The sequence below is a fragment of the Podarcis bocagei genome, assembly GCF_964188305.1.
Source record: "Podarcis bocagei genome assembly, chromosome: 7".
Classification (NCBI taxonomy): Eukaryota; Metazoa; Chordata; class Lepidosauria; order Squamata; family Lacertidae; genus Podarcis; species Podarcis bocagei.
Window position 1 is genome coordinate 9014921 of NC_138132.1, and position 27624 is coordinate 9042544.

Sequence of the window (27624 nt, forward strand, 5' to 3'; positions counted from 1 at the left end):
TTATGGGGAAGCCGTTGTAAATAACGAATCTTGAGTCTGGTTCATCCCCCCCCCCACTCCTTCTTTCTTTGGGTGGCTTCCTTCCTGTGCTCTCCTCTCCCCCCCCCCCACAGTCTGGTTGGGGTGTGCCTGAGAACAGCTGCGGGGTGGGGGGGGGCGCGCGGGGAGAGACAAGGCGACTGCTCCGCTTTTCAAGCTGATTTTTGCTCCCCGAGGCCCCCACTTACAAACTGGGCACTTTCAACCTGTTCTCTGGCAAAGATTCCTGACTGGAGCAAACCCCAGGCAAGGAGAAGGCAGCCTTTGATATAGCATTAAATTGTGATGGAGAAGACCTTGCCGGAGGCCGTAGGAGAAAGGCAGAGGGGACTGGCGGGGGGGGGGGGCGGGTGAGAGGAAAAGAAGACAGGTACTGTGTGTGTGTGTGTGTGTGTGTGTGTGTGTGTGTAGAGGGAAGGTGACTCTTGCATCCCACTCTAAATTTCATCAGGACTCTACTGGGCAGCTCCTTCTCATACTGGGTCTGGAATGGAGTCGGTTCGTCTGGGTCTCGTGCACCCCCGAATCCTTCTCCCCTCTTCAAACAGGAGCTTCAAATGCACTGGAGACGCCTCTCCGTCATCTCTGTGCCCCCCTCGAATCCCACCCACTCTTTCCCCCCAAATTCCTGCCTTTCTCAGCCTTTACATTTAGAAACCAACCAACCAACACCACAGCTTTAAGGCTGAGCCTGGCCAACGTGGTTCTTCATCTCCTTGGGGCCGGCCCAACCGTTAGGTAGTGGGAGGGCGTCCGCTTCAGGCAGCAGTTGCTTGGTTGAAGGCGTTGGAGGGAACAGAGTTGTGTGCGGCGCAAGGTTCTTCCTGCATCTCTTAAGCTACCCTGCTGCCCTCAGGTGCAGAAGAGGACGCTTGGCAGAGTTGAAGTAAGAGGCATCTCCCGGCCCGGTCGGATTCTGCACACAGAAGAGGGAGTGTGTGTGTGATCTGGGCATTTGCCTCTGGCAGCAGAACGTCTTGGGCCAGCCCTTTGCTCTCTGGCCCTCAACCCATCAGCTCAGCAAGACAATGCAAGCAGGATGTGATGGTCGGACGCATCGCCTGTTTTTCCCTCCCTTGGCAATCTAATCTGTGGCGGTCTTCCTGCTGTGGAGATGCATCCTTAAGAACATAAGAAGCGTCCCCTGGATCAGGCCAACGAGTCCAGCACCCTGTTCTCACACTGGCCAATCAGATGCCTCTGAGAAACCCTTTAAGCAGGATTCGAACACAAGCCCTCTTCAGAAGCATTGCCGCCTTCAACCATGGAAGCACTGAGGACCTTCTGGCGGTTCCCTCATTGCAAGAAGTGAGGTTACAGGGAACCAGACAGAGGGCCTTCTCGGTGGTGGCGCCCGCCCTGTGGAACGCCCTCCCATCAGATGCGAAGGAAATAAGCAGCTATCTTCTCTTTAAAAGACATCTGAAGGCAGCCCTGTTTAGGGAAGTTTTTAATATTTAATGCTGTTTTGTTTTTAACACTTGATTGGAAGCTGCCCAGAGTGTCTGGGGAAACTCAGCCAGATGGGCTGGGTATAAATAAATTATTATTATTATTATTATTATTATTATTATTATTATTATTATTATTATTATTATATTATTATTATTATTATTATTATTATTAGCAGAGCGCCCCTGTTGTGGCTAGTAGCCATTGGGGAAGACGGTGCCAGGTGCTGTACAGAATTGAGCAGCCAGACCAGAGGTGTTGTTGCTAACAAGCCCCGGCTCTTTAGAGGTCTTTGACCCTTCAGGAGGGGGCAGCAAATATATTTCCTCCGGCCTGCTTTCCGTGTCCCCCCACCTTACCCGCCGCCGCCCCCTCCTTCTTCCTCCGCCTTCCTCTCCTCTTTCAGTCAAATTGCCCTTTGCTGGTGCATCTTTAATGAGGAGCAGCTCTATTCGAATGCACCTGACCCTGCCGATACCTCGGCATTATTATTTATTGATCCCTTTCTCCTGTCCGCTCCCCCTCCCAATTCATTACGATGTGGGAAACGTTAACCCGAAGTGCTGACCTTTAGTATTCAAATCAGGCAGTGTGGTTCCCTGGCTGCCTGCATGCTGATGAGGTGCTGTTGGGTCGGCAGGCAGGGTGGCTCGGAGGTCACGGAGGTGGGGGCCTACCTTTTTATTTTATTTTATTCCTGGGGAGAGGGTGGCGGCTAACAGAGAGGGCTGGGTTGTGTGCTCCTAGCTTCTGCGGGGGGGGGGGGGGCTTTCGGGCAGCAGCCGAACGCAGCTGCCGCTTCTCGATGTTTGCGCAGGGTAGGCCCCTTCTGCATGCAGATGTGCCGGCAAACCCAGATTCCCCCAAAATCTAGGGCGGAGCCACAAAACAAGGGACATCGCACCGGGCAAGAAGGCTGCAGCTTGATTGCCAAGTGCATTGAGGAATAATAATAATAATAATAATTTTTATTTACGGTATATCCTGCCCTCCCCAGCCAAAGCCGGGCTCAGAGCGGCTAGCAACAATAAAAGTAATACAGTTCACATAAAATCACAATCAATTAATTAAAATACATTCTAAAATCAATTCAGAATCAAATTAATGGCAACCATTGGGCTAGAGTTCTGTGAGGATTGCCAAAGGAGGGAGTCAGGCCGTGCCTTGACCAAAGGCCTGGTGGAACAGCTCTGTCTTGCAGGCCCTGCAGAAAGATGTCAAGTCCCGCAGGGCCCTAGTCTCTTGTGACAGAGCGTTCCACCAGATCGGGGCCACGGCCGAAAAAGCCCTGGCTCTGGTTGAGGCCAGCCTAACCTCTCTGTGGCCCAGGACCTCCAAGATGTTTTTGTTTGAAGACCGTAAGGTCCTCTGTGGGACATACCAGGAGAGGCGATCCCGTAGGTATGAGGGTCCTAGTCCGTATAGGGCTTTAAAGGTTAAAACCAGCACCTTAAACCTGATCCTGTACTCCACTGGGAGCCAGTGCAGCTGGTATAGCACCGGGTGAATGTGATCCCGTGGCGAGGACCCCATAAGGAGTCTCGGCGCGGCATTCTGCACCCGCTGGAGTTTCTAGGTCAGTCTCAAGGGCAGCCCCACGTAGAGTGAGTTACAATGCCTGGAGATTGAACACCCCCCCAAACGGTGGATCCTTTTTTAAAGGTGGAAAAGTATCTCGTTGGCATGCAAAAGGTCTAATCGCCAGTGGCACCACTGGCAGGCTAAATGATCAGGTAGCGGCAGGTGATGGGAGGAACCTCTTTTCTCTGAGAGCCTGGCTGGACAGCTCTGGTCTAGACGGGCCATTGGTCTAATATTGGAGGCAGCGACTTCACAGTGCAACCCAGAGCAGTTACAGGTAGGTAGCCGTGTTGGTCTGCCGTAGTCAAAGCAAAACAAAATAAATAATCCCGAAAGATGCTGCTCCTGTTCCTGACACAGCCAGGTGTTCCTTGTCTTCCAGGTGGAGCTGACGGGGAGCAGCATCTTCGATTACGTCCACCCTGGAGACCACCCTGAGGTCGCTGAGCAGCTGGGCCTGAAGCCTCCCTCGGAGACGTCTCACTCGACGCGACAGAAAGCGCCCACCCTGGCCACTGCCACCTCCTCTTCTGGGCTGACGGAGACCTCTGAATCTGGTATGCCTTCTGGGTAGCAGCAAGAGGGGAGAGGGCTCCTGGGCTCAGATCCTGCTTGCGGGTTTCCCATAACGGGCTTCTGCTTGGCCACTGCAAGAACAGGATGGTGGACTCGACTGGCCGCCGGCCTGACCCAGCAGGTTATTCTTACTTTCTTGCGTGCCCCTGCTTCAAGCACGCTGGGAAATGGGCGTATTGCAAGCATGGAAGCTGTGTGTGGTTGCTCAGGTCATGGGGAACAGGCACTTGGCACATGCTTAGAGGTACCCTCTCACCTCCAGGGCTAGAACAAAGCCATCTGTTTCAAGGGGGAGACCACCCATGGCTCCAAGGAACAGCAACAGGGAATTTCGTTTTGACGTTTCTGGCTCTCATCAGAGGTTTCTTGGCTGAGAGCCATGATGACTGAAGCCCATTTAATGTCCAGTGTAAAAGGTAAAGGGACCCCTGACCATTTGGTCCAGTCATGACCGACTCTGGGGTTGCGGCGCTCATCTCGCTTTACTGGTCGAGGGAGCCGGCATACAGCTTCCAGGTCATGTGGCCAGCATGACCAAGCCGCTTCTGGCGAACCAGAGCAGCGCACGGAAACGCCGTTTACCTTCCCGCCGGAGTGGTACCTATTTATCTACTTGCACTTTGACGTACTTTCGAACTGCTAGGTTGGAGGAGCAGGGACCAAGCAATGGGAGCTCACCCCGTCGTGAGGATTCGAACCGCCGACCTTCTGATCGGCAAGTCCTAGGCTCTGTGGTTTAACCCACAGCGCCACCCGCATCCCAGTGCAATGTCCAGTGTAGACTAGCCTTTATAAATTAATTAAAACTTGGTCCCGAACCAGCCTACCCCCACCAGATTTTCTCTATTTGTCAGCTTTCGCAGCCCATCACCCAGTCTTTTCCTCTTCCATAATACTGGCTATATAGTATTTCACCTTCATTAGCTCAGCAATCTTTACAACACCCCGGCGAGGTAGACCACCCCTGCAGTCTTGACATTGCAGATTAGGCCGCTGAGGCTAAGAACATGCCTATGACCAGGGCTGTCTTAAGCATATGCGGTGCCTGGGTGCAAAGATCCGCCTGGTGCACCCCCCCCCCAGGTTGCACAGGTTGCCAACGCCTCAGCAGCAACAAGGAAGCGGTAGTGGCGGCGGCAGCAGCAGAGCAAGGCCGGGGCCAAGCGCTTGGGTGGTGGATGGGCAAGCAGAGCCCAGCGCAACATCAGTCAAGCCCGAGGTGGTGGTGGTGGCGACTGAGCAAAACCGGGTGCCTCGTGTGAGCAGTCTGCGCTGGGTGGGCCTCTCGATGGCCCGCCAATCCCAGGTGTGCAGGAGGGCATAGCTGGCCGGCTACCTCAGTGCCTCGCTCGCCCACAGCAGAAGAGCTGTGGCGCTCCAACAGACTCTGCTCTGCTCGGCAGCGGCTGTCGGCTCTTCCCAATCCCCGGACTCCAAATCTGTGCCCTGGACTGAGAGCCCGGCATCCGGGTGCCCCACACCCCAGCGCCTATGGGTAAGACAGCCCTGCCTATGACCGAGTGAATTTGTGGCCGTGTCAATGGTTGTGTGCTGGTCCCAGGGGGTTATCGTGCGGTGTGGTCCAGTCCGTGTTCGATGGTGTGGTATGGAGGCTGTCCGTCAAGGCTGATGCGGGGTCCAAGGCAAGGAGCCGGATGTAGTCAGGAACTCTGGCAGAAGAGCAGGACAAGATGCCAGCAGGAAGAGGTTACCAACAATGTTGCTCCCGCAACCTGGGACTGGGGCTGGCTGCTTTTATCTACCCCGACGCATAGGGCGGCCCCGGTCCACAGGTTACTCGCCTCTCCTGGCCTGGAGGTGAGCACTCCTCCTGCGAGAACTTAGTTCCCTCCGCCTCTCTGCCCTGAGCCTCTGCAGCTCAGGAGAGGCTGGAGGGTTACTGGACCCAGAGGCAACCTCACCTTCCCCTGACGGGGCTGAGAGTGGAGCACCTGCAGGCAATGGGTCCTCCATCACCTCAGGAGCCAGAGCAGACTCAGCTGATGCCTGCACCTGAGGATCCAGCACAGGTGAGGACCCTTCAGGCTCAAGCCCCAGCCACGGTTCAGCTGGTTCTGGAGGCGGGGAATCCTGTGCAGGCTGGGATCCCTCAGGTTCAGCCTCTGAATCTGATTCCCAGGTTGAACCTGGAGTATTCCAGCTCAGGCTCCTGGGATCAAACGTCATCACATGCAGTTGTGTGGGTTTGCGGCCCCAGTGGGTTTTCTCCCAAGGAAAACTCTCGTGGGAAGCTGGAATCGTGAATCAATCTAGCCTGCAAAGGCAGCCAGGAAGCCTCTTTCGGAACACTATTTTCTCTTGCAGACAGAGGGGGAGAGAGCTGGGTGCATAATTGGAGCACAGTGACCCCCGTCTACTCCCTTTCCCCGTGGACGCCTCCAGCTCTAACCACTGGCCAGCATTTCCCTCCCCAGGGAGTTGGTGGGAAATAAATCTTTTGAATAGCCGACACGATTAATTTTTAAAGCTACGTGTCTATTTATCTTGTACCAGTTTATTTTTGACGGCAAACAGAAACGCAGGCACAGAATTTTCTTACAGGCCTCTGCTCTTCCAAACAGTGGAGCTCACTCCTTTTCCCCAGAGCTGGAAGAGAATCCATGCAAGGGTCATAGCTCAGTGCTAGAGCATCTGCGATTTGTGCAGAAGGCCGTAGGTTCAAACCCCGGTGTCTCTAGGTAGGGCCGGGAGAGATTCCTGCCTGAAACCCTGGAGAGGTTCTGCTGGTCAGTGTTAGACCAAGGGCTGCCAATTCCAAGCCCTCCAGATGTGTTGGACTATAATTCCTAGCATCCCCGGCCATGGGTCATGCTGGCAGCGACTGATGGGAGTTGTAGTTCAAAACACCTGGAGAGTGCCAGGTTGGGGGAAAGCCAGAGCAGACAACGCCGACCTGGGTGAACAAATGACTCTGGCGCAATTCACGCTGTAAATTTAAAATGCTGTGATTCAGCTCTAAGCAGACGTGGCTTTCGCCAAAGAAACCTCAGAACTGTTGCCTGTTAAGGCTTAACCCTGTTCCCCCTCCTACAGTTCCCAGATTGTCTTACAATCAATCCCTCCTCCCAGGGAACTCTGGGAATTGTAGTTCTGGGAGAGGAGCAGGGGGGTCTCCTAACAATTCTCAGTGCCCTGAACAAACTACAGCTCCCATGATTCTCTGGGGGAAGCCGTGACTGCTCAAAGGGGAATTGTAGAGTCACAAATTTGTAGAGGGACCACTAGGATCATCTTTTGCCCAACATGGGGCTCGAACCCACAAGATGAAGAGTCTCACGCTCATGCTTGGACTACTGCAATACGCTCTACGTGGGGCTACCTTTGAAGGTGACCTGGAAACTACAACTAATCCAGAATGCGGCAGCTAGACTGGTGACTGGAAACGGCCGCCGAGACCACATAACACTGCCGAGACCATATAACACCTTGAAAGACCTACACTGGCTCCCAGTACATTTCCAAGCACAATTCAAAGTGTTGGTGCTGACCTTTAAAGCCCTAAACGGCCTCGGCTCAGTATACCGGAAGGAGCGTCTCCACCTCCATCGTTCTGCCCGGATACTGAGGTCCAGCGCCGAGGGCCTTCTGGTGGTTCCCTCGCTGCGAGAAGCCAAATTACAGGGAACCAGGCAGAGGGCCTTCTCCGTAGTGGCGCCCTCCCTGTGGAACGCCCTCCCACCAGATGTCAAAGAGAAAAACAACTACCAGACTTTTAGAAGACATCTAAAGGCAGCCCTGTTTAGGGAAGCTTTTAATGTTTAACAGGTTATTGTATTTTAGTGTTTTGTTGGAAGCCGCCCAGAGTGCAGATGGGTGGGGTATAAATAACAAATTATTATTATTATTATTATTATTATTATTATTATTATTATTATTATTATTATACCAACTGAGCTATCACAGTGCTTTAAAAGTATGGTATGGATGCGGCCTCGGTACAAGGCATCTTTCTCTGTTTTTCCTGTGCTGCTTTGATCCTGTTTTGCCCTTGCTTGGCTGCAAGCGCCATTGGGCCGATGGGACGTTGCTGCCCGGGATCAGGTGCCAAGTCTCCAGTAGCTCTTCCCTGCTGCTTCTCTGCAAGCTGACCTGGCGGGTCAGAGGCTGCCGCCGGGTGCCCGGTTTGCCCTCTGCCCCCACCCACTTGCACACCCGCGAAGGACAGCGAGGGAGAGAGAGAGAGGAGCAAAGCGGTATCTCGAGTCTCCTTCCTGCTCGTTTGGCATCCGCCTGCTCGGCTTTTATCCAGGGAACTTGTGAAAGATTTATACCGAGCTGGAAAGTAAAAGAGAATACGAGATCAGCGTTCTGCCCCTGAGTGTGTTCTCATAAGAATGTGGGGGGAGGAAAGGGGGGGATCAGATGAGGGGTCTGTCTCATCCAGCAGTCTTGTTCTCAATGTGGCCTGGCTAGCTAGATTCCTCTAGGACAGCTTTCACCCCAACCCAACCTCCTTCCAGCTGTTTTGGACTACAGTTCCCATGTGGCTGTGTAACTCTGGGAGCTGCTGGGAATTGTCCAAAACAGCCGAAAGGGCTGACGCTTTTATAAATGTGAGAAGCAGGGATCCCCACAACCGAGAGAAGGAAAACGAAAGGAGTTCAGGTTGCTCAGATAAAACATTTCTTCTAGACCTGATGTCCTATGTAGGGCGTTGGAGCTGCAGAATGCTAAAATTAAATATATACTTGGTCAAGGTTCTCTTCCCCCCCCCAATTAAAAAGCTAAGCCAGGAACCAGCTCCTCATGTAGCAGGCAGTTCCATAGGTTAAATTGTGCTTTGATGGGAGTGGATGGGAGTTGTGGTCCAAAACAGGTTGATGAAGGTTGATCTGTGAGTCCTGATTGCAGCCTCCTGTGGTTGCTTGTTTCGTTACAGTTGGGTTAGGTTAGGGTTTCTTTGTTTATTTCACTACATTTGTATCCGACCTTCTTCCTCCAAGGAGCTCAAGGTGGCATATATAATCCCCCCCATTTAATTCCCACAACAACCCGCTGAGGTAGGCTGGGTGGAGAGGTAGTGACTAGCTGAGCTTCGTGGCTGTGCAATCCAGATTTTGGTTTTTATGACCTTCAATAGTTCATTGTAGACAGCATCTTAAAAAGCAGAGACCTCACCTTGCCAACAAAGGTCCGTATACTTAAAGCTATGGTTTTCCCAGTAGTGATGTATGGAAGTGAGAGCTGGACCATAAAGAGAAGATCAAACCTCTCCATTCTGAAGCAAATCAGCCCTGAGGGCTCACTGGAAGGACAGATCCCGAAGCTGAGGCTCCAATACTTTGGCCACCTCATGAGAAGAGAAGACTCCCTGGAAAAGACCCTGATGTTGGGAAAGATGGAGGGTGAAAGGAGAAGGGGACGACGGAGGACAAGATGGTTGGAGAGTATTCTCGAAGCTACCAGGATGAGTTTGACTAAACTGTGGGAGGCAGTGGAAGACAGGAGGGCCTGGCCTGCTCTGGTCCAGGGGGTCACAAAGAGTCGGACACGACTAAACGACTAAACAACAACAATCTGATGTAGCTCTTGGCCACATCACTGTTCTTCCCACAAACTCCAGAGCATCTGTGAAGGAGTTAAGTCGAGCTGGGCCCAACACAGATTCTTCTTGCATCCCTTCTTTGCACCCCTACTCTCTGCTTTCGGCCTTCAACCAGTTTCTGAGTCATAAAAGGATCTCTTTCTTACCCAATAACTGTTGTTCGCTCAAGAGCCTTTGATGAGCTTTTGGGATGTTCAGCTATATAAGATTGTTTCCAGCTAAGTCCTGCTCAAAGTAGACCCGTGAAATTAATCTAGGTTGGTCATGCCCATTAATTTCAGTGGATCTGAGTATGACTAGCATCTGATCCAACCTCTCATGTCTATCAGATCACCCCTGGCCACGTGATTTTTGAGACACACAAACAATTACAAAAGGCTAGAGTGAGGCAGGAACGCCCATTGCAGAAACCGTGCTGATTCTTCCTCAGCACGGCTTGTTCTTCCATTTACTTAAAAATACTAGCTTTAATAATGGTCCCTGCAAATTTACCTAGGAGGAAAAAAATAAGGTAGTGAGTCTGTAATAGCAAATGCCCACCACATTCCTTAATGCTTAGGTTACCTTCCACTCCTCTGGGAAGAAGGAATCTGATTTTTAACGCTGAATATTTATGTTAAAAGATCAGCAGTTTTGCATTTGAGTTCTTTAAGGACTCTTGGGTGAATGCCATCTGGCTCTGACTTCTTGTTAGTTTGTGATTTGTCAATTAGCTCTTAAAGTTCACTCTTTGTCACCTCTATTTGACATAGCTCTGCAAACGATTCTCTTCACACACACACACACCCCGCGTGAAAACAGTAGCCCAGATATGGACATCTTCCACGGGGAAGGCCAACACACAAATACAATGCGCCGTTCTTCTTCAAAACTCTTCATTCTATGGAAAGTCATCTAAAGATCTTCTGGCTCCCTGGTTTCCTGTTCCTAATGTGTCCAAACTTGGCAAAAACTTCTGCTTCTTAAAAGGAAGTCCGCTCACCATTTACGGTGTCCTTGACACAGCTGTTTAACCACGCTGGCATCCTCCTGGACATTTTCGCAGGGTTATTGTATAGGTAAAAGGTAAAGGGACCCCTGACCGTTAGGTCCAGTCATGGACGACTCTGGGGTTGCGGTACTCATCTTGCTCTATAGGCCGAGGGAGCCGGCGTACAGCTTCCGGGTCATGTGGCCAGCATGACTAAGCCGCTTCTGGCGAACCAGAGCAGCACCCGGAAATGCCATTTACCTTCCCGCCGGAGCAGTACCTATTTATCTACTTGCACTGGTGTGCTTTTGAACTGCTAGGTTGGCAGGAGCAGGGACCGAGCAACGGGAGCTCACCCCGTTGCGGGGATTCGAACCGCCGACCTTCTGATCGGCAAGTCCTAGGCTCTGTGGTTTAACCCACAGCGCCACCCGCGTCCCTCTACTGTATAGGTACGAATCCTGCTTGCTGGTTGGCCATTGTGAAGACAGAATGCTGGACTATGTGGGCCATTGGCTTGGTCCAACCGGCTCTGCTTATGTTCTTGGAACAGCTCCTAATATTGAAGGTGTGACACCTGCCTGTCTCTGTATCTTAGATCCAGCCAGCTCCCATCCTGCTGAGGGCGACGTTTTGGACCGCTCCTTTTTCATCCGTCTGAAATCCACCCTGACCAAGAGAGGGCTTCACGTGAAAACCTCCGGCTACAAGGTAAAATGACGCCCGCTCGGGCCGTGGGTCTTACTTCCTCTTTATTTATTTATTAAAGATTTTCTTGATTTACAAAAGTGTGTGCTTTTGTAAGCATTGATTGTAAGAATCAATGTCTCTCTCTCGTATTTTTCCCCCCATGTAACATTTTTACAAATCAGCTTCATTTGTTGAGACATTAGGAAGAAAAGGGGGAAAGAGGGGTAGAGGATGGGTGGCGATGTTTCTATTTTACTTACTATATGTAGGGTTTGGTGTCAGCGTTGCTTGTGCAGGTTCTCTGCTGTTCGCTTGTGTTCCTTTGGTGGTGAGAGAGGTTGGGGTTGGCCGAAGGTGTGGTTGTTCATTTGTGGTTGTGGTGGTCTTTGTTTTCATGTGTGAGTGGGGTGGGTGGATGTTTTGGATCAGGTTAGCCATATTGATTTGTATGCTGTTGGTGGATTTTTGTCGTTGTCTTGTTGGGGCTGTGTATGTGATAAAGGGGAGCCGTACCGGGGTGAAGGTTTCTTTTTCTTTTTTTAATGATCTTTATTGAAACAAAAGAATTTTTTTTAAGAAATACACACACAAAAAAGACAAAGTTACAAAAAAGAAAAAAAAAACAAAATCATGAGAAAAAAAGAAGAAAAAATAAAACCATCCTTATCAAATTCTCCAAATTCCATTACCTTCTTTCCATGACCTCCTCCTCCTCCCATCTCTTGTATCTTGATTAATAATTATCGCAGCAAATCCTTTCCATAACTCATAATATTTTATCATTACGTTACCTTACTCTATTCTCATTTTATCTTATAAAAACGACCTTAGAGCTTAAAACTTAAATCTTTTTTACCAACTTCTCATAACCATTACCTTTTTGCCTAGTTCTTTAAACATTTTAACAAGAGCCAAGTAATTTCATTTCAACATTTTCCCAACATTCATAAAACATTTCTATTAATAATAATACAAAAAAGTACAATAAAACAAAAACAATCCAATCTTCTTCCAGCGTCCCCTCCCCCCGGTCCTGGGGTTGTCAGTCTTTTCTGGGGTGAAGGTTTCTTCTTCTATTTGTCCCTGTGTCAGTTTCAGTTTATTGGTTAATTTTTCTAGTAGGGCTGTTTCCCATACTATTTGGTACCATTGGTCCATGCTTACTCCTGACAGGTCTCTCCAGTGTCTGGCTATGTGGGGAGGCACTGTCGACAGCCTGTCTTGTGGCAGTGGAGGGTGGGGTGGGGGGGAGTGGAAGTGCAGAATTCCCCCTTTTTCCCTCCCACAATAATATTTATTGAATTTCATACAAATACAACACATACTATACATTCAATAAGACAAAAATAAGAAAAATAAAAAATAAAACAAATATAACAATTAATAACCAAGGATACAACCACCAACACATATACAATAAGTTAATTAATTAGTCAAACTTCCAGCTTCATAAACATATTACTTGACTTCCTCTAATCTCTTCCATCTGAATTTCCTTATAATTGAGTGTAGCAGTTTTCCAGTTCATTATTCAAAAAACAATATTCCAATTATTATAAAAATTCTTAACTTTCCTTAACATTATATTTCTCATTTATTTGTTTAATTCTAATTTAATCCTAGGCCTATTTGGTACTTTCAAGTAGTTACTAATCTTTCATATTACAACATTTCTTCAAATAATCTTTAAATTTCTTCCAGTCATCTTGAGGAAGTGCAGAATTCCCAATGTGCATCTGAAAACAGCAGCAAAGAATCAAGTCGCTAGTCCTTAAGACGTGACCTTGTATAGGCAAGCTCAAAAGTCGTGTTCCTAGAAATCAGGCCTGGGGCTTTCAGGTTTGCCTCCTGCCGCACAGCTAACAGGAGCAGAGTAATGCACACAAAATAAAATCCTGCAAGATGCAAGGAGCGGTGCAGATGTGTGTGTGTTCTTTATAGGTTGCAGAATTCTGCTTTTCTTGATGCAGAATGTGGTTCGCCTTTGCACAAAAACGTATAACGTTTTTCCCATTTGCAAAAAAAAAAAAAAAAAAACCTACCGTATTTTTCGCACCATAGGGTGCACCGGACAATAGGACGCACTTTGTTTTAGAGGGGGGAGAACAAGAAAAAAAATTCTCCCCCTCTCTGCTCCGCGCCCCTTCAGTGAAGCGGCAGGAGGCGCTTCACAGAGAGGGGGAGAACTTTCCCCCTCTTGTTTTCCCGCTCTAAAACAAGGTGCCCTTTAAGGTGCGGTCAGGCGGCTACCTTGGAAGCCTGGAGAGCGAGAGGGGTCGGTGTGCACTGACCCCTCTCGCTCTCCAGGCTTCAGGTTCCTTTCGACCTGCTCTTTGGGGCTGGCGGGGGGAAGCCCACCACCAGCCCCAAAGAGCAGGTCAGGGAGCAGCGGAAAGGCGCAGCGGAGAGGCTCCTGCCATAGCCGCGTGTCACCTCTCCAGCCGGGAGAGGGTTGTGGGGCTATGGCGTCTTCGCTCCATAGGACGCACACACATTTCCCCATCATTTTTGAAGGGGGAAAAGTGCGTCCTATAGAGCGAAAAATACGGTAGTTGCGCAGAATACATAAGCCGCCACTTAGAGCCAAAGAGGTGGTTGTGGCTGGACCAGGATTTAAACAAAATGAGGTAGGATTCCTGCTGCTGGCGTGTGGTGATAGAATCGTAGAATCGTAGAGTTGGGAGGGACCATGAAGATCACCTAGTGCAACCCCCTGCAATGCAGGGATCACCCAAAGTGGGACTTGAACCCACAACCCTGAAATGAAGAGTCATGCCGGATCAGACCAAAGGTCCATTTACTCCAGTGTCCCACGTTTTCCCACAGGGACCAGCCAGAAGCTCTCAGAAGCTCAAGGGCATGAAGGCAGCAACCCTTCCTCCCTTTCATCCCCAAATACCTGGGATTCAGAGGTAGACTCCTTCTGAATCTGGAGGTTTCATCTCGCCATCACTGTTAGTCGCTGTTTGATAGACCTGTCCATGGTGAATGGGCTTAATCTGCTTTCAGAGCCACCCGAGTCGCTGGCCAGCACAGTGCCTTGTGGCACTGAGTTCCACAAGCAAAACTTTCACACTTTTGTGAAGAAGTGTTCTTTCGCATTCAGTGTATCTAATATGCTGAGATTCACTGAGCAATTCCACGCTCTAATATTACAGAAGGGAGGGAAAACAAGGCTTTCTCCATGCCCATTGTACGGTTACAGCCAACGAAGTTCTGCTCAGAGAGTAGACTCACTAAAATGGGTCTACTCATAACTCAAGCTAGTTATGTTCATTGGGTCTACTCTCCCTAATGTTGGATACAACCCATAATTTTCATGACTTCCCATCCAAGTTGCCCCCCAGCTCCTAAACTGAAACACTTGATCCTTTCCTTGCAAAATTCCCCCAATAGCTCCATGGAGGAGTCCCTCCTTTTCTGAAACCCATTTTGGGGGTGCAATTTTGGGCGGGCAGGAGCCAGCAGCCTTCTGGTAAGATTAATGTTTTTAAGGGAGATGGGGATACTTTAAATTGTTGTCTAATTAAGCGTGCAGTGGTACCTTGGTTTAAGAACAGCTTAGTTTATGAACAACTTGGATTAAGAACGCTGCAAAAGTAGGTGTTTTGGTTTGTGAACTTTGCCTTGGAATAAGGACATGTTTCGCTTCCTGTTGAGTTTGTTCCATTTGTAAATTGAGTCCCCTGCTGCTATGGGAAAGCACACCTTGGTTTAAGAATGCCTTGGTTTAGAATGGACTTCCAGAACGGATTAAGTTTGTAAACCAAGGTACCACTGTATTTTAATTAGTTTGTATTCATTAGTATCAATGGATTTAAGTATTTTTATTAAGTGTTTTTTATATTGTAATTTTATGTTGATTCCCCAAATTTTATTCCGATTATCCCAATTATTTCCAGATTAATACTTTGTTTAAATGACTTCCTATGCGCCATTCTTAATGATGATGATGATGATGATGATATGATGATGATGAGGTTCTCCTGTCTGTGCCCCCTCCCTCAAACCCGCTTCTTCCGCTCTCCCTCGCCCCCTGCAGGTGATCCACGTCACGGGCCGCCTCCGCCCCCGGCTGCCCTCCTTCTCCCACGCCCACTCCCTGCTGGGCCGCGTGATGGGGCTGGTGGCGCTGGCCCACACCCTGCCCCCTTCCACGCTCAGCGAGGTGCGCATCGAGTGCCACATGTTTGTCTTCCGGGTCAACATGGACTTGCAGATCGTGTACTGCGAGAGCAGGTGGGTTGCCAGGGCCCCCTGGGCTGCTTTTTGCCATTCTCGGGGAACGCAGGCATCTGTTGGCAAGAGATGGCTGAAAAAGTCACGGCACCAGAGTCAGTTGGAAATCGAAGTTACACACACAGCACTTCAAAAGATAGTGGCTTTCTGTTGTCTTTATTTCTCTGCCCATCTTGGTTTCTGCTATTGCCTCTGGATTTGCTGCTCCTGTCTCCCAGCCCCCCACCCATATTGTATCTGAGCCAACGTCCACGTAATTGTTCCTATATCCTCCCCCTGACTCCTTCCCCCGCCCACGTTCCTTCTGTTGTTTCCCTCTGCCTGCTTTGGATTGTAAGCTCCTTGGGGCCGGGCTCTGTCACACCTCTTTCTTGTAAGGTGCTGTACGCACAGATGGCCCCGTATGAATAAATGGATCTCCTGCTCAGCCCTTCCGTAATTTGCCTTCCTTACTCCTCTTTCTTCCCCTGACACCCCCCCACCCCACCCTAGGATCAGCGATTATATGGACTTGACCCCCTCGGAGCTCGTGGGCAAAAGCTGCTACCGGTTCATTCACGGCGAGGATGTGGAGGGAATCCGGCAAAGTCACCTGGACTGTATGTTGGCTTCGTAATGGTGCTGACGGTGATAGGCTTTTGTTTTAGAGCATCCTATGCACGTTCCTGGGTTGTGCCAGAGCTCCCATCTAGCTCAGGGCATGCCCTCCGAGAGCTAGGATTCCTGGCACCCTTAGCAAACTACAGATCCCAGGATTCGGGGCAGGGGAGTCCATGTACTTTAAATACAGGCAGCCTTTGGCAAGTCCACAAGCAGAAACCACCCTCTTTCCCTTTAGATTCCCCAGGGACTCAGAGGCTTTGGCTGCTTTGGGAAACAGAGTTCTGGGCTAGACTGGCTTTTGGTCTGGTGCTCCAGGGCTCCGCTTAGAATCATAGAGTTGGAAGGGACTGCATTTAACCCTCTGTAATGCAGGGATATTTTGCCCAATGTGGTGCTCGAACCCGCAAGCCTCAGATTAAGAGTGTCATGCTCTATCGGCTGAGCTTTTTATGTCATTCTAGAACATGGCTTGGGACACGGGTGGCGCTGTGGTTTAAACCACAGAGCCTAGGACTTGCCAATAAGAAGGTTGGCGGTTCGAATCCCCGTGACAGGGTGAGCTCCCGTTGTTTGGTCCCTGCTCCTGCCAACCTAGCAGTTCGAAAGCACGTCAAAGTGCAAGTAGATAAATAGGTATCGCTCCGGCGGGAAGGTAAATGACATTTCCGTGCGCTGCTCTGGTTCGCCAGAAGCGGCTTAGTCCTGCTGGCCACATGACCCGGAAGCTGTATTCCGGCTCTCTCAGCCAATAAAGCGAGATGAGCGCTGCAACCCCAGAGTCGGCCACGACTGGACCTAATGGTCAGGGGTCGCTTTACCGTTACTAGAACATGGCTGGGCAGTCTATGGCCCTCCTGGTGTTTGCTGGGATCATTGGAATCATCGATAAAACTTCATTTGCATTAGCCAATGGCCATAGCAACAATAAAACATTACAGTATACGCAGAAAGGGAAATTTGATATAAGAGCACAATTTAAAGTCCTGAATCAGCATTCAGTTAGTGGCCCTTATTCTGACTGCCCCTGCTATGAACCTAGCCACCTTTGCTGTTATCTGCTCATTTTGATCTGATAGAAGAAAGGACATTGTGGCAGTGACTGAGCGCCCTGGGATGGTTAGGACGAGTGGGGTGATGATCTCGTTCCTCAGGTCTTTGTAGAGAGCGCAAGACAGGAGGACGTGTGCCGCTGTTTTGGTGCTACCATCTCCACGGGGGAAAGGCGTTTCTCAGGCGGGATCTTTTGGAATCGACCCTCAAGTGCCGCAGATGGCAAAACATCCAGTCTTGCAAGTGTCCGTAATTTGGGGTAATAGGTTTGTGCAGACATGGGGCCAGAGAATCAAAATGGAAAGGTAGAAAATGAACATACCAAGGGCAGAATTTCTTTATAGTGTCCAGGTTGTTCTGATCCTCAATATCTTTCAGACGTTGACCAATTAGACTGTTTGCTTTAGTAGGGCCCATAATGAGTAGGTGTTGTGGGGATAGGCCACAAGAGTGAAGTTTTTGATAGACGGTTTTAAGCCAGGCACTTTTATGGGAGTTTACTAAGGATAGTAAACCGGTGTGTGTGTGTGTGTGTGTGTGTGTGTGTGTGTGTGGAGTTTAGGCGGAGCCAGAAGTTAAGAGTTCTTTGCGAAGTCCGTACTTCTACTGAAGGGAGACTTGTTTGCTGGATTACAGCTTCCACCGTCCCTTGCAGTTGGCCGTGCTGGCTGGGAGTGATGGGTGTCAGAGTCTAGCATCAACTGGAGGGCAATGGGTCCCCCCCCCATTACAGACCAAAGGGGTCACTGTTTCGGCCAAAGCAATCCCCTGCATCTCTATAAGCTTCTCCTGATCCGTTTTCAGTCAAGATTCCTGCCTTGTAGGGGGTTGGACTAGATGACCCTTGGGGTCCCTTCCAACTCCACAGTTCTATGATTCTTCTCCTACCCTGGAACCTCTTCAGCTCTGCTGCCTATGAAAAGCAGATTGTCCAAGGACCAGTTTTTTGCAGTTAGAAGAATGAAGCGGTAAAGCTCTTCCTGGACTGTACTACCTTCCAACAAAGTGGGGGGGGGGGCTGTTGAATTTTTGATTTGCCCCCTCCATTAAAAAAAAAACAAAAACCCTCCTTGCATTTAACAAATGTGTTGTGAAAGAGTGAAGAATTTCAGCCAAGCTCAAGGCTTGCTCTCTACCCAGCTTGCAACCTTCCCTGGTGACCTGAAGTGGTACAGTCCGGGCAAGTCTTCACCACTGTTCCTCAGCGCTTTGGGGTAGACACAGTTAATGTTTTTCTTCTTAAAACTGTTGTTAACGGCTGTTGCCTCCTCTCCTCCTCCTTTAGTGTTAAACAAGGGGCAGGTGGTGACCCAGTATTACCGCTGGCTGCAGAAGAACGGGGGCTTCGTGTGGGTCCAGTCGTGCGCCACCATCTCGGTCAACGTCAAGAACCCCACCGAGAAGAACATGGTCTGGGTGAACTACATCCTCAGGTGAGGCGTCCCGTATCGATTCGTACAAAGTTCAGAGCAAACGGGGGCATATTTTTTAATAGCTTGCCACCGCCGCAGAATTCCCAACACCAGGGGTTGCCATCAGTGCATCCCAGTCAAGGTTGAGGTTCAGTCCTGACATGACAGAAGTACTGTTTTTGGGGGACAGGAGGCGGGCAGGTGTGGAAGACTCCCTGGTCCTGAATGGGGTAACTGTGCCCCTGAAGGACCAGGTGCGCAGCCTGGGAGTCATTTTGGACTCACTGCTGTCCATGGAGGCGCAGGTCAATTCTGTGTCCAGGGCAGCTGTCTGCCAGCTCCATCTGGTATGCAGGCTGAGACCCTAACTGCCCGCGGGCTGCCTTGCCAGACTGGTGCATGCTCTGGTTATCTCCCGCTTGGACTACTGCAATGCACTCTATGTGGGGCTACCTGGACAATTTTTTTTATTTTTAAAATATTTTGCTAGAAGCTGCTCAGAGTGGCTGGGGCGACCCAGTCAGATGGGCGGCATATATATAATAAAAATATTTATTACTATTTATTTATCTTGCTCAAGCCCCCACCATCTCCCTCCCGAAAAACAACAACCCCAAAGCTGGCAACAGTGTCCTTCAGCTCTCTATATTGGACAAACAGGCCAAACCTTACGCCAAAGAATAAACGGACATAAATCTGACATCAAGAATCACAAAACAGAGAAACCAGTAGGAGAACACTTCAATCTCCCAGGACATTCTATACAAGATCTCAAAGTAGCTGTTTTACTACAAAGGAATTTCAGAAACAGACTGGAAAGAGAAGCTGCTGAATTACAACTCATTACCAAACTTAAAACAATGGAAAAACCTGGGCTGAACAAAGACATTGGATTCTTATCTCACTATACATGACTAAACCATTTCTGACCTCCTCACCCCTTGCCTTCTCCTGTAAGACCTATTACAGTCGTTAAGAGTCGTCAACAGGCTCATCTCAGCTATCTGCCTATCTCCCATTCCCACCACCCTTCTGAGTAACACCCCTCCCCACCTTCTCACTATATAGAAGGATCTGGCAACTTCTGTTTCAGTGTATCTGAAGAAGTGTGCATGCACACGAAAGCTCATACCAAGAACTAACTTAGTTGGTCTTTAAGGTGCTACTGGAAGAAAAATTTTTTTTTACTTTTCCCAAAGCTGGCAGTGAGCATGTGTGCAAGTGGTTATTCTGCAAGAACGCAGGCTATTCTTGAAGCAGGCCTTCTCCCACCGGTGTGGCAAAAGTTAGGTACTCCTTAGGATCTCAGGAAACTGCCTTACGCAGAGTAAAGCCATTGGTCCATCAAGCTCAGTAGAGAAACTGAGCTCACTAGGGAGTTTTTCAAATGGGCATTGGATGTTCAGGGTGCCTGGCTGCCTTTTTAAATCTAGTATTTTTCAAAGGTTCAGTCCCCGCTCCCTGAGGTCTCAAGTGGCAAAAGTTCATCAAGAGCTTCCACCACACTCAGCCCTTCGGATCTTGAGTCCTTTAAAGGTAAAGGTAAAGGGACCCCTGACCATTAGGTCCAGTCATGGCCGACTCTGGGGTTGCGGCGCTCATCTCGCTTTATTGGCCGAGGGAGCTGGTGTACAGCTTCCGGGTCATGTGGCCAGCATGACTAAGCTGCTTCTGGCGAACCAGAGCAGCGCACAGAAACGCTGTTTACCTTCCCGCCGGAGTGGTACCTATTTATCTACTTGCACTTTGACGTGCTTTCGAAGTGCTAGGTTGGCAGGAGCAGGGACCGAGCAACGGGAGCTCACCCTGTCACGGGGATTCGAACCGCCGACCTTCTGATTGGCAAGTCCTAGGCTCAGTGGTTTAACCCACAGTGCCACTCTTCAAATCAAGACCACCCCCATCTCTGTTGCCCCAGGTGCAACATTTAAAATCTACTTAAGAACTACCAAATATTCTCTGCTGAAGTCTTTTTTCTTCCTCTTCCCAGCCTGCCACGCTTGCCCACCCTTCCAAACAGATAAAAGGGATATGTGAATGGCTACTGCAGATGGTTATTAATGACTACTTTCCCCCTTTCCCTCCCGATAAAGCAAAGGGAAGCATTATTATGTTAATCCTGCAAGCAATTGCCGATGGTAATGTATGATTTGTAAGGGTGATTAGTATTTTAGTTAATTAGTGCTGTAATTAGAGGCTAATTAACTTTCTTGCAGCCTCCCTGCAAACTTGCTTGCTTCCCTCTCCGCTGCCACCGCCCCGCCAAAACCAACACCACTTTGTAAAGCGGGACAGGGCTGGATTGTTCCTTGGACAGGACAGGGGAGAAAAAATTCCCCGGGCTGGAAGGCTCTGTGTTCGAGGAACAGCAAAGTGGTGTGTTGAGCTGGAACACACCATTTGTAAGTTGCGGGGAGGACAGTTTGGCAGTTTCGGGGAGGGAAAGCAGCTGAACTTAGCGGGTGGCGCTGACCCCCAGATTTGGTCTCCTCAATTATATAGCGATGCAGCATCATTCGGAAAGACCCCTGGGAGCAGGGAATGGTGCCTGAGAGTAGCGCGAGCATAGCAGCACAGAGGTTGTCGATGGGGAAAAAGTGAGCACTGGTGTCAGACATAAACTCTCTCTCACTCCCTAGAGCCCAAGCCCCAGATACGTTTGGACTGCCATATTCACTTTTTATTTCACATGCCCCCGACATCCCAAATGGGTCCTGGGACTCCAGGGAAGAATGATGCCTGGGTTCCGAATTGCCTCCTTCCATTGCATCGGCTGCCCTGCGACCATAACTTGCTTTTGGGGGGAGGGACTCTTAACTTGAACTGGTTCCAGCTTTGCTCGCTTGACAATAAAACCCCCAACCCTGCTGTTTTTGGTATGTGTGCGTGTAGGGTGTTTTTTCAAAACACACACACACACAACCAAATCCACAAGGGAGAGTTTGTGATTTCAATCTGTCCTTGTTTGTTCTTGGACAATGAAGCGCCAATGGTCCCTCTGCTGTGGCGGCGGCTGTTCCGCTGATTCTAGCCTGCAGGTGGCTGGATGTGTCAGCTCTTATTCAAGTTGGCTTTCTTCAGTCCCCTTCTGGTTTGCAAGAGGGTGGGAGGAGGGAGTTGCGGCGCTTATTTTAATCCCTGGCCTCTCAGCGTTGCCACATGGCTGCTAAGCAGGGAGACGGCATCTCTCTCTCTGTCTCGGCTTCCTTGCTGCCACCAAGCGGCCGCGCTTACGAGATCCAGCTACGATCCTTCACGGTGCCAAAGTCCCCAGCGCCATTTCAAAGGCCTCCTCTTGAGGGAGGGATGGTGCAGAGTAGTGCCCCAGAGGTGGAAATGGTAGGGAATGTGTACGGGAGAGAGAATTACATGGAACTTCCTTTGCATCCTGGCACAACTTCTGCTGCCTTCTGTATCCCGGCCACCACTGGAGGTGTCCCACTCTGAAGTTCTTTATACTGCTTTCCGGCGATCCTCCAAGCTGTTGCGGGCGGAATGGAAAAATGGCCCCTCTTTCGAGGCATCTCCTGGGCCCGGCCTTTGGCTTAACGCCGGCGAAACATCCGAAACCCCAGCATCACCTCTGAACCTCGCAAAGTGCCTTCCAGGGGAACGAGCCTCCCTTGGCAAGACGAAGATATATCTTGAAGCTTTGGAACGATCCTCACATGTGCATTTCTTTAATCTCCTGCTTTCCTTTTTTTCTTGTTTCACTTTTAACCCTTTCCAGCAAGCCGGAGTGTAAGAACACCGTGCTGGACATATTCCAGCTGCCTGGGATTCCCGCAAGACAGACGGAGGCCGTTGAGGTGGGGCCAGAATTCAAAGGTGAATAAAATGAAGCCTTGGACAGGGAAGGGAGGTTAGTTTGCCAAGCAGACAAGCTCCGTGCACTGCTAGCGGAAGAGATTTTGGCAAACAGGTGTGGGCTGTCTTAGGTTCTCGCCTGCTGATAAAACATAGCAAACCTACTATTTTCCCTTTAAAAATCAAAGGGCCCCTTTTGCTATTTGTTGTTGTTGTTGTTTAGTTGTTTAGTCGTGTCCAACTCTTCGTGACCCCATGGACCAGAGCACGCCAGGCACTCCTGTCCTCCACTGCCTCCCGCTATTTACCAGTGTGCTTTCTTTAAAGAGAGTCCTGGTGTAGGCGCTGCCTTCGCTCTTCTCAGCCCCTTGGTGAACTGCTGCAGGCAGGTGGTGTTTAGTTTCTCTGGCCCCAATTCAAGGTGCTGTTTTAAGCTTTCAGGGGCTTGGGACCCCAGGGAAACTGACGGATTGCCTGCTTCTGCGTGTTTCTGCCCTGCATGCTCCAGTCATCTTCTCACACCACAGAGCCCTCAGCCCCATGAAACACAGTGGGCACTACCTTTAAAGCCCTAAATGGCCTCGGTCCAGTATATCTGAAGGAGCGTCTCCACCCCCATCGTTCTGCCTGGACACTGAGGTCCAGCGCCGAGGGCCTTCTGGCGGTTCCCTCATTGCGAGAAGCCAAGTTACAGGGAACCAGGCAGAGGGCCTTCTCGGTGGTGGCACCTGCCCTGTGGAACGCCCTCCCACCAGATGTCAAAGAGATAAACAACTATCTGACACTCAGAAGACATCTTAAGGCAGCCCTGTTTAGGGAAGCTTTTAATGTTTAATAGATTATTATATTTTAATATTCTGTTGGAAGCCGCCCAGAGTGGCTGGGGAAACCCAGCCAGATGGGCGGGGTATAAATAGTAAATTATTATTATTATTATTATATGGTTATGGTTCTGACCTTGTGGCACACGCCCTGCCAGTTGGGGTGCCTCAGGCCCTGTTTGTTGGCCATGGTGCTGAGCCATCAGAAGTCTGCACGCTGCCCAATCACTCTCCCTCTGTGCTCCTTGCCTTGGCCTAAGGAGCAGCAACAAATCGCTAGTCTTGGCTTATTAGGGCCTTCCCCAACCGGGCTCCTTTTAGAGGTTTCAGACTGCAATGCCCATCATCTCTAATGCTGGCTGGAGCTGATGGAAGTTTGCTAGTTCGTTTATTAAATTACATGCTGCCTTTCATCCAAGGACCCCAGGGCGGTTCACAACTTTAAAAAACAATATGAAGACCTTAAATACATAATAAACAAGTTGCAACCCCAACCAGGATTCATGTTGGGGGCGGCTGCCCTACTGCAGCAACTGAACTAGTCCTCATGGTTTGTTTTCTCCCAAACAAATCATGGAGCCAGAAGTCACGGTTTGTTGTTGAAGCTGCTGTTCAAGACAGGAGCGAGGGACCTCAGGTTGGTCCTTCGGGTCTCGCTGCAGGTCACGATCTTACTGCCCTGCAAAGGCCGGAATGTGGACTGGACCAATGCTCCTCACTTTCCTTGTGCGTTGGTGTCAAGTGTGTAGCAACCCCTTCCTTTATTGCAGCTGGGATATAGGCTGCTGGGCAAAAGGTTTTCCTCTGCATGGATTCTGCTTCTTGTAACTTTTGCCTCTGGCCCTGCCCACTGCTGGTATGGTATGTGGCCCCTGGAAAGTGGCCCTTGAGGGTATTATTATTATTATTATTATTATTATTATTATTATTATTATTATTATACCGCACTTCATCTGTAGGTCTCAAGGGGGTTTACAGCTTAAAAACAAAATGCATAATAAAAACAAGAACAAAATAAACCAATAACCCCCCACAAACATATTTAAAAGGGTTTAGGATCTTAAGACAGCCCAAGGCATGGCTCAGTGCAACCTTCAAGCTGAAAAAAATTCTCCACCCTGCTGCTTGGTGGCTCACCACATCACCCAGATGAGGGCAGTGCACTGTTATAAATGGCCAGTGAAAACGTGGCTGTTTAGAAAAATTCTCTGCTGATTCACCTTTAACGTCCCAGTTTCAGGGGATGTTTTGTATATTGTTATGGGGGCTTGGCCTTAAGATTCTTGATGGGGATTGCTGCATTTATCGTTATTATTATTAGCCACCTTTAGTTCCTTTGAAAATACGTAAAGGGATAAATGAAATTACAGGGAGGATGTGCAACCTTATTGAGTAGGTTTCCCCCCTCTCCAAGGCGGAAATTCTGCCATGCTGGCTTTTGAGTTCCTGCTGTGCCCAAATCCACTTCAAGGCTTTCCGGAGTAGCTTTGCCCTGTGGTGGTGATTATTAGCTGCGCTGCTGGCAGGAAGCTGCTCTGAAGCGAGGTCTAAACTCTCCCCCAGGTCTTCTGCGGATAGAAATTTTGCTTGGCAAAATAAATCTGCCCAACTCCTGGCCGTGGGAAGATGCTTAGCTCCCTGCTGCCTCGCTCAGTTGATTTCCCCCCCTCCTGTCTCCCCACCTGATTTCCCTTTCAGAGAGCAGCCCTGCCAAAGAGAGCAGCCAAGGGAGAAAGCTTTACTCCCCCAGCAAACCTGGCTCCCTAGCCGAGGCCTATCCCCGGAGCGCGGCAGAGGCCGGTGCCCGGTGCCGCCTGGCAGAGACCGATTCCAGCGGCCCTGAAACAAGCTACCGGGAGGAGGAGCTGTCAGACGGAGGTGCCGGGAGTGACACCGAGGGACCGCCCAGCAAGCGCATCAAGCTGGAGTTCCCGCCAGAGAGCCCCTCGCGGGAGGCAAAGGAGGCCAGCTCCGAGGAGTCGGACAGTGGCAGCGAATTGGAGCTGGGCCTCCTCCCACAGCAGAGGGCGCCCCTGGCGAGGAAAGCCAACGGCTGCAACGCCGGAGGGCGGAGGAGCGCAGGGCCCGCCCGCCCGGAGTTTGCCTCCGTCATCCAAACTCAGAAGAGCACCGTTCTGAAAGCCACCCCAGCACTTAGCATTAAATCTGAGCAGCCCCCCGGTGCCAAGGGTGCCCCCTGGACCTGTCCCGCCGCCCACAAGGGCAGCCCTTACACTGTGAACAAAGCACTTAGCTTAGAGAAGCCCTCTCTGCGGCCGGCCTCTTCTCACCTGTACGTCTCCATCCCGGACTCTGTGCTCACCCCACCCGAGATGGAGAGCGGCGCCCCCAAAGGGCCTTTCGGCACCTCTCCCCGGACCATCCCGGCCGCCTCCTCTTCGGCGGACACTCTCTCGCCCCCGCTCTCGGGCTCCCCGTGCGAGGAGAGGGCCACGTCCACGCCCTTCACGCCGCTCCTCTACCCTGCCGACATGGAGGTGCTGCAGCGGTTCCACGCGGGCAACGTGGTTGTGCCGCTGGTGCACCAGCTGGGTGGCCCGCATGCCGGCACATCCGGCTCGCAGGGCCTTTACGCCACCAGCACCATCCGGTACGCCCCTGCCGACATGACGCTCGGCATGCAAAGCAATGTGCTGCCGCCCTCCCACCCCATCAACCTCATGGACATCGGAGGCGCCGAGGCAAAGACGCCCCGGGAACTTATGTACCACCACCTGCAGCGGTTGAACATGGTTGCGCCCTTCGGGAACTCGGCGGGCTTGGCCCAGATTTCAGGGGGAGCCTTTGCCGCGACGGACTCCTTGTTTTCCACGCTGCCCTTCTCGATGGCCGGCAGCGGGGTCCACGGTGCCTCGGCTTTGGAACGCAAGGAGGACTGAGTACGTGGCCAAACTCTGTGCCATCAATAAAAGGTCCTGCGTGCCCCTTTTAGAGGAAAGCTCAGTGCCAACTTCCCTGCCGCAGGGGGAGAAATCTTTGTTCTCTAACCAATCCCTGCGTGTCTCATCTTTTCATAGCACTCCTTTCTAAACCTCTGGCAAATTAGTAGTGTGACCATCTCCTCGGCAGTCTTGTGTTCCACTCTTGCTCCTTGCCTGGCCACCCAGATGCTGTTTGAAACTGCTGTTCTGGTTGCGGAACGAATTCAGGAGTTAGCCCAGTGCAAATGTGGAGTTTGGGAGTTTAACCCAGGGCAAAGTCGGTGCAACTTTCCTGGGAAAGATGAAAGAGGTATCCTACATTCGTTCTCGTCTGTCTTCCTGCTGCTACAAGTTGACTTCCTTCCTCCACCATATTTGCTGGGGACTTTGGGGTGGGCTTTTTTTTGTATGTATGGGGGTTATGTTTAGGCCCTGCAGGTTTTTCTGTTGAGAGGACCACCTGCCTGCTAGCCAAGGCGAGTGTAACTCGAAGAAACCTGCACATGAAGAGCAGGGTGTCACCACCCCCGACTCAATCCCCCAGTGTGATTACATCAGTGTTACCACTTTTGCTTCTGTTCTGTCCACACTGCACTCTCCCTTACAGCACAGCGATTGCTCAAAAGTCCGGCTCTGAATTATAAACAAGAAATCCAGACGTGGCAAGTATATCCGAGTCAATCAACCCTTTGGGCACTCCTCTTATCTCGTATAGCCTCACCTTCGTCATGCTTCCCCCTTTTGCAAATAATGGATTCATAGCTTTTATGTTTTCTGTGTGCTCAGATCAAAGGGGAAAGAGATTACTAAAGCTGTCTTAACTGCCCTGTTGCCAAGAGTTCTGCCACCAGCTTAACAGTCTTAACAGGGGGTTGGACTCGAGGGCCCTTGTGGTCTCTTCCAACTCTATGATTCTATGATTCTATGAAATGTGGGTGCCAATAGGGGGACGGCTAATTTCCCAGTGGTTAAAACTTCTTAAAGTGAAGGAAGATGCAGTGTGGATGAACCAATAATTGAGCATGGACAGTTCTAAACAGTTGACAGGGTGCTGATTCTGCTCTTCTAATTACCAGGTGTTAAGACTTCTCATCCGCCCATTTGTCTACCAGTGGCTGTTGTAGCAAAATGGAAATTCTGTGTGCAGAGGCAGTCTACCAGAGTGACAGATTTGGGGTGGGGTAGATTGGGAGAACCATCACCACCACGCCGTTCCTAGAAGGTTCTGCCTGGCCACTGTTGGGAGGTGGGGGAAATGGTGGACAAGATGCACCTCTTTGATGGTCCAAGCCTGCAAGGTTGCTTCTTCCTCTCATCACTGTGCAAACACAGCTGTTGCTTTGATCCTGTACCCAGTAGAAAAAAGCTTCCACCATTGAGACCCCTTGGGACATGAAAAGGACCTTTTCCATCCAGAGCCCAAAATGCAGGCCAGAAAAGGGATGGAAACAGGTAGGTCGTCATCGTATGTGATGACAGCACTTAAAAAGGTTAAAAAATGTTACGCCATAACTTTTAGCACTTATTCAGAATAATGACTACTTGTACAGTTCGGTGGGAAAGGGTGGGTGGGGGGAAACCCACAGCGAGACAGTAGCACTTGGATGACGTGGTATTTTTCTGTGTAACTCATCGCTAAAGATCTGTGTGTGTGTGCGCGTTTTTTTCTTTTATTAACCTACGGTTCTCGTTGGATAGATGAATGTAGTTTCCACTGTTCACTTGTTCTTGACATTTTGCTGCTTCTTTTGGCGATCTGGGGTTTCAGAGAAAATGAAAATAAATGGGACTCTGTTCCTGCCTAAAAAGATTTCAGTAGGCGCAACCATTTTTCCTGGCAGGCTTAATAGCAGTAAGATCTTGTTGTAATAATGCC

At 50.1% G+C, this 27624-nt stretch overlaps 1 protein-coding gene across 4 annotated transcripts in view; it reads left to right on the forward strand.

The window, feature by feature from the left end:
* NPAS1 (neuronal PAS domain protein 1) overlaps window positions 1-26607 on the forward strand; it is a 98359-nt gene extending 71752 nt beyond the window's left edge. For all 4 annotated transcript variants that reach the window (XM_081200255.1, XM_081200257.1, XM_081200256.1 and 1 more), the window contains 7 exons: window positions 3455-3629; window positions 10783-10895; window positions 14917-15113; window positions 15606-15712; window positions 18052-18199; window positions 21909-22006; window positions 24505-26607. In XM_081200255.1, coding sequence (XP_081056381.1) covers window positions 3455-3629; window positions 10783-10895; window positions 14917-15113; window positions 15606-15712; window positions 18052-18199; window positions 21909-22006; window positions 24505-25706 — 2040 coding nt within the window. In that variant the 3' untranslated portion in view covers window positions 25707-26607. The remainder of the gene's footprint in view (window positions 1-3454; window positions 3630-10782; window positions 10896-14916; window positions 15114-15605; window positions 15713-18051; window positions 18200-21908; window positions 22007-24504) is intronic.
* Window positions 26608-27624: the final 1017 nt, after the last annotated feature.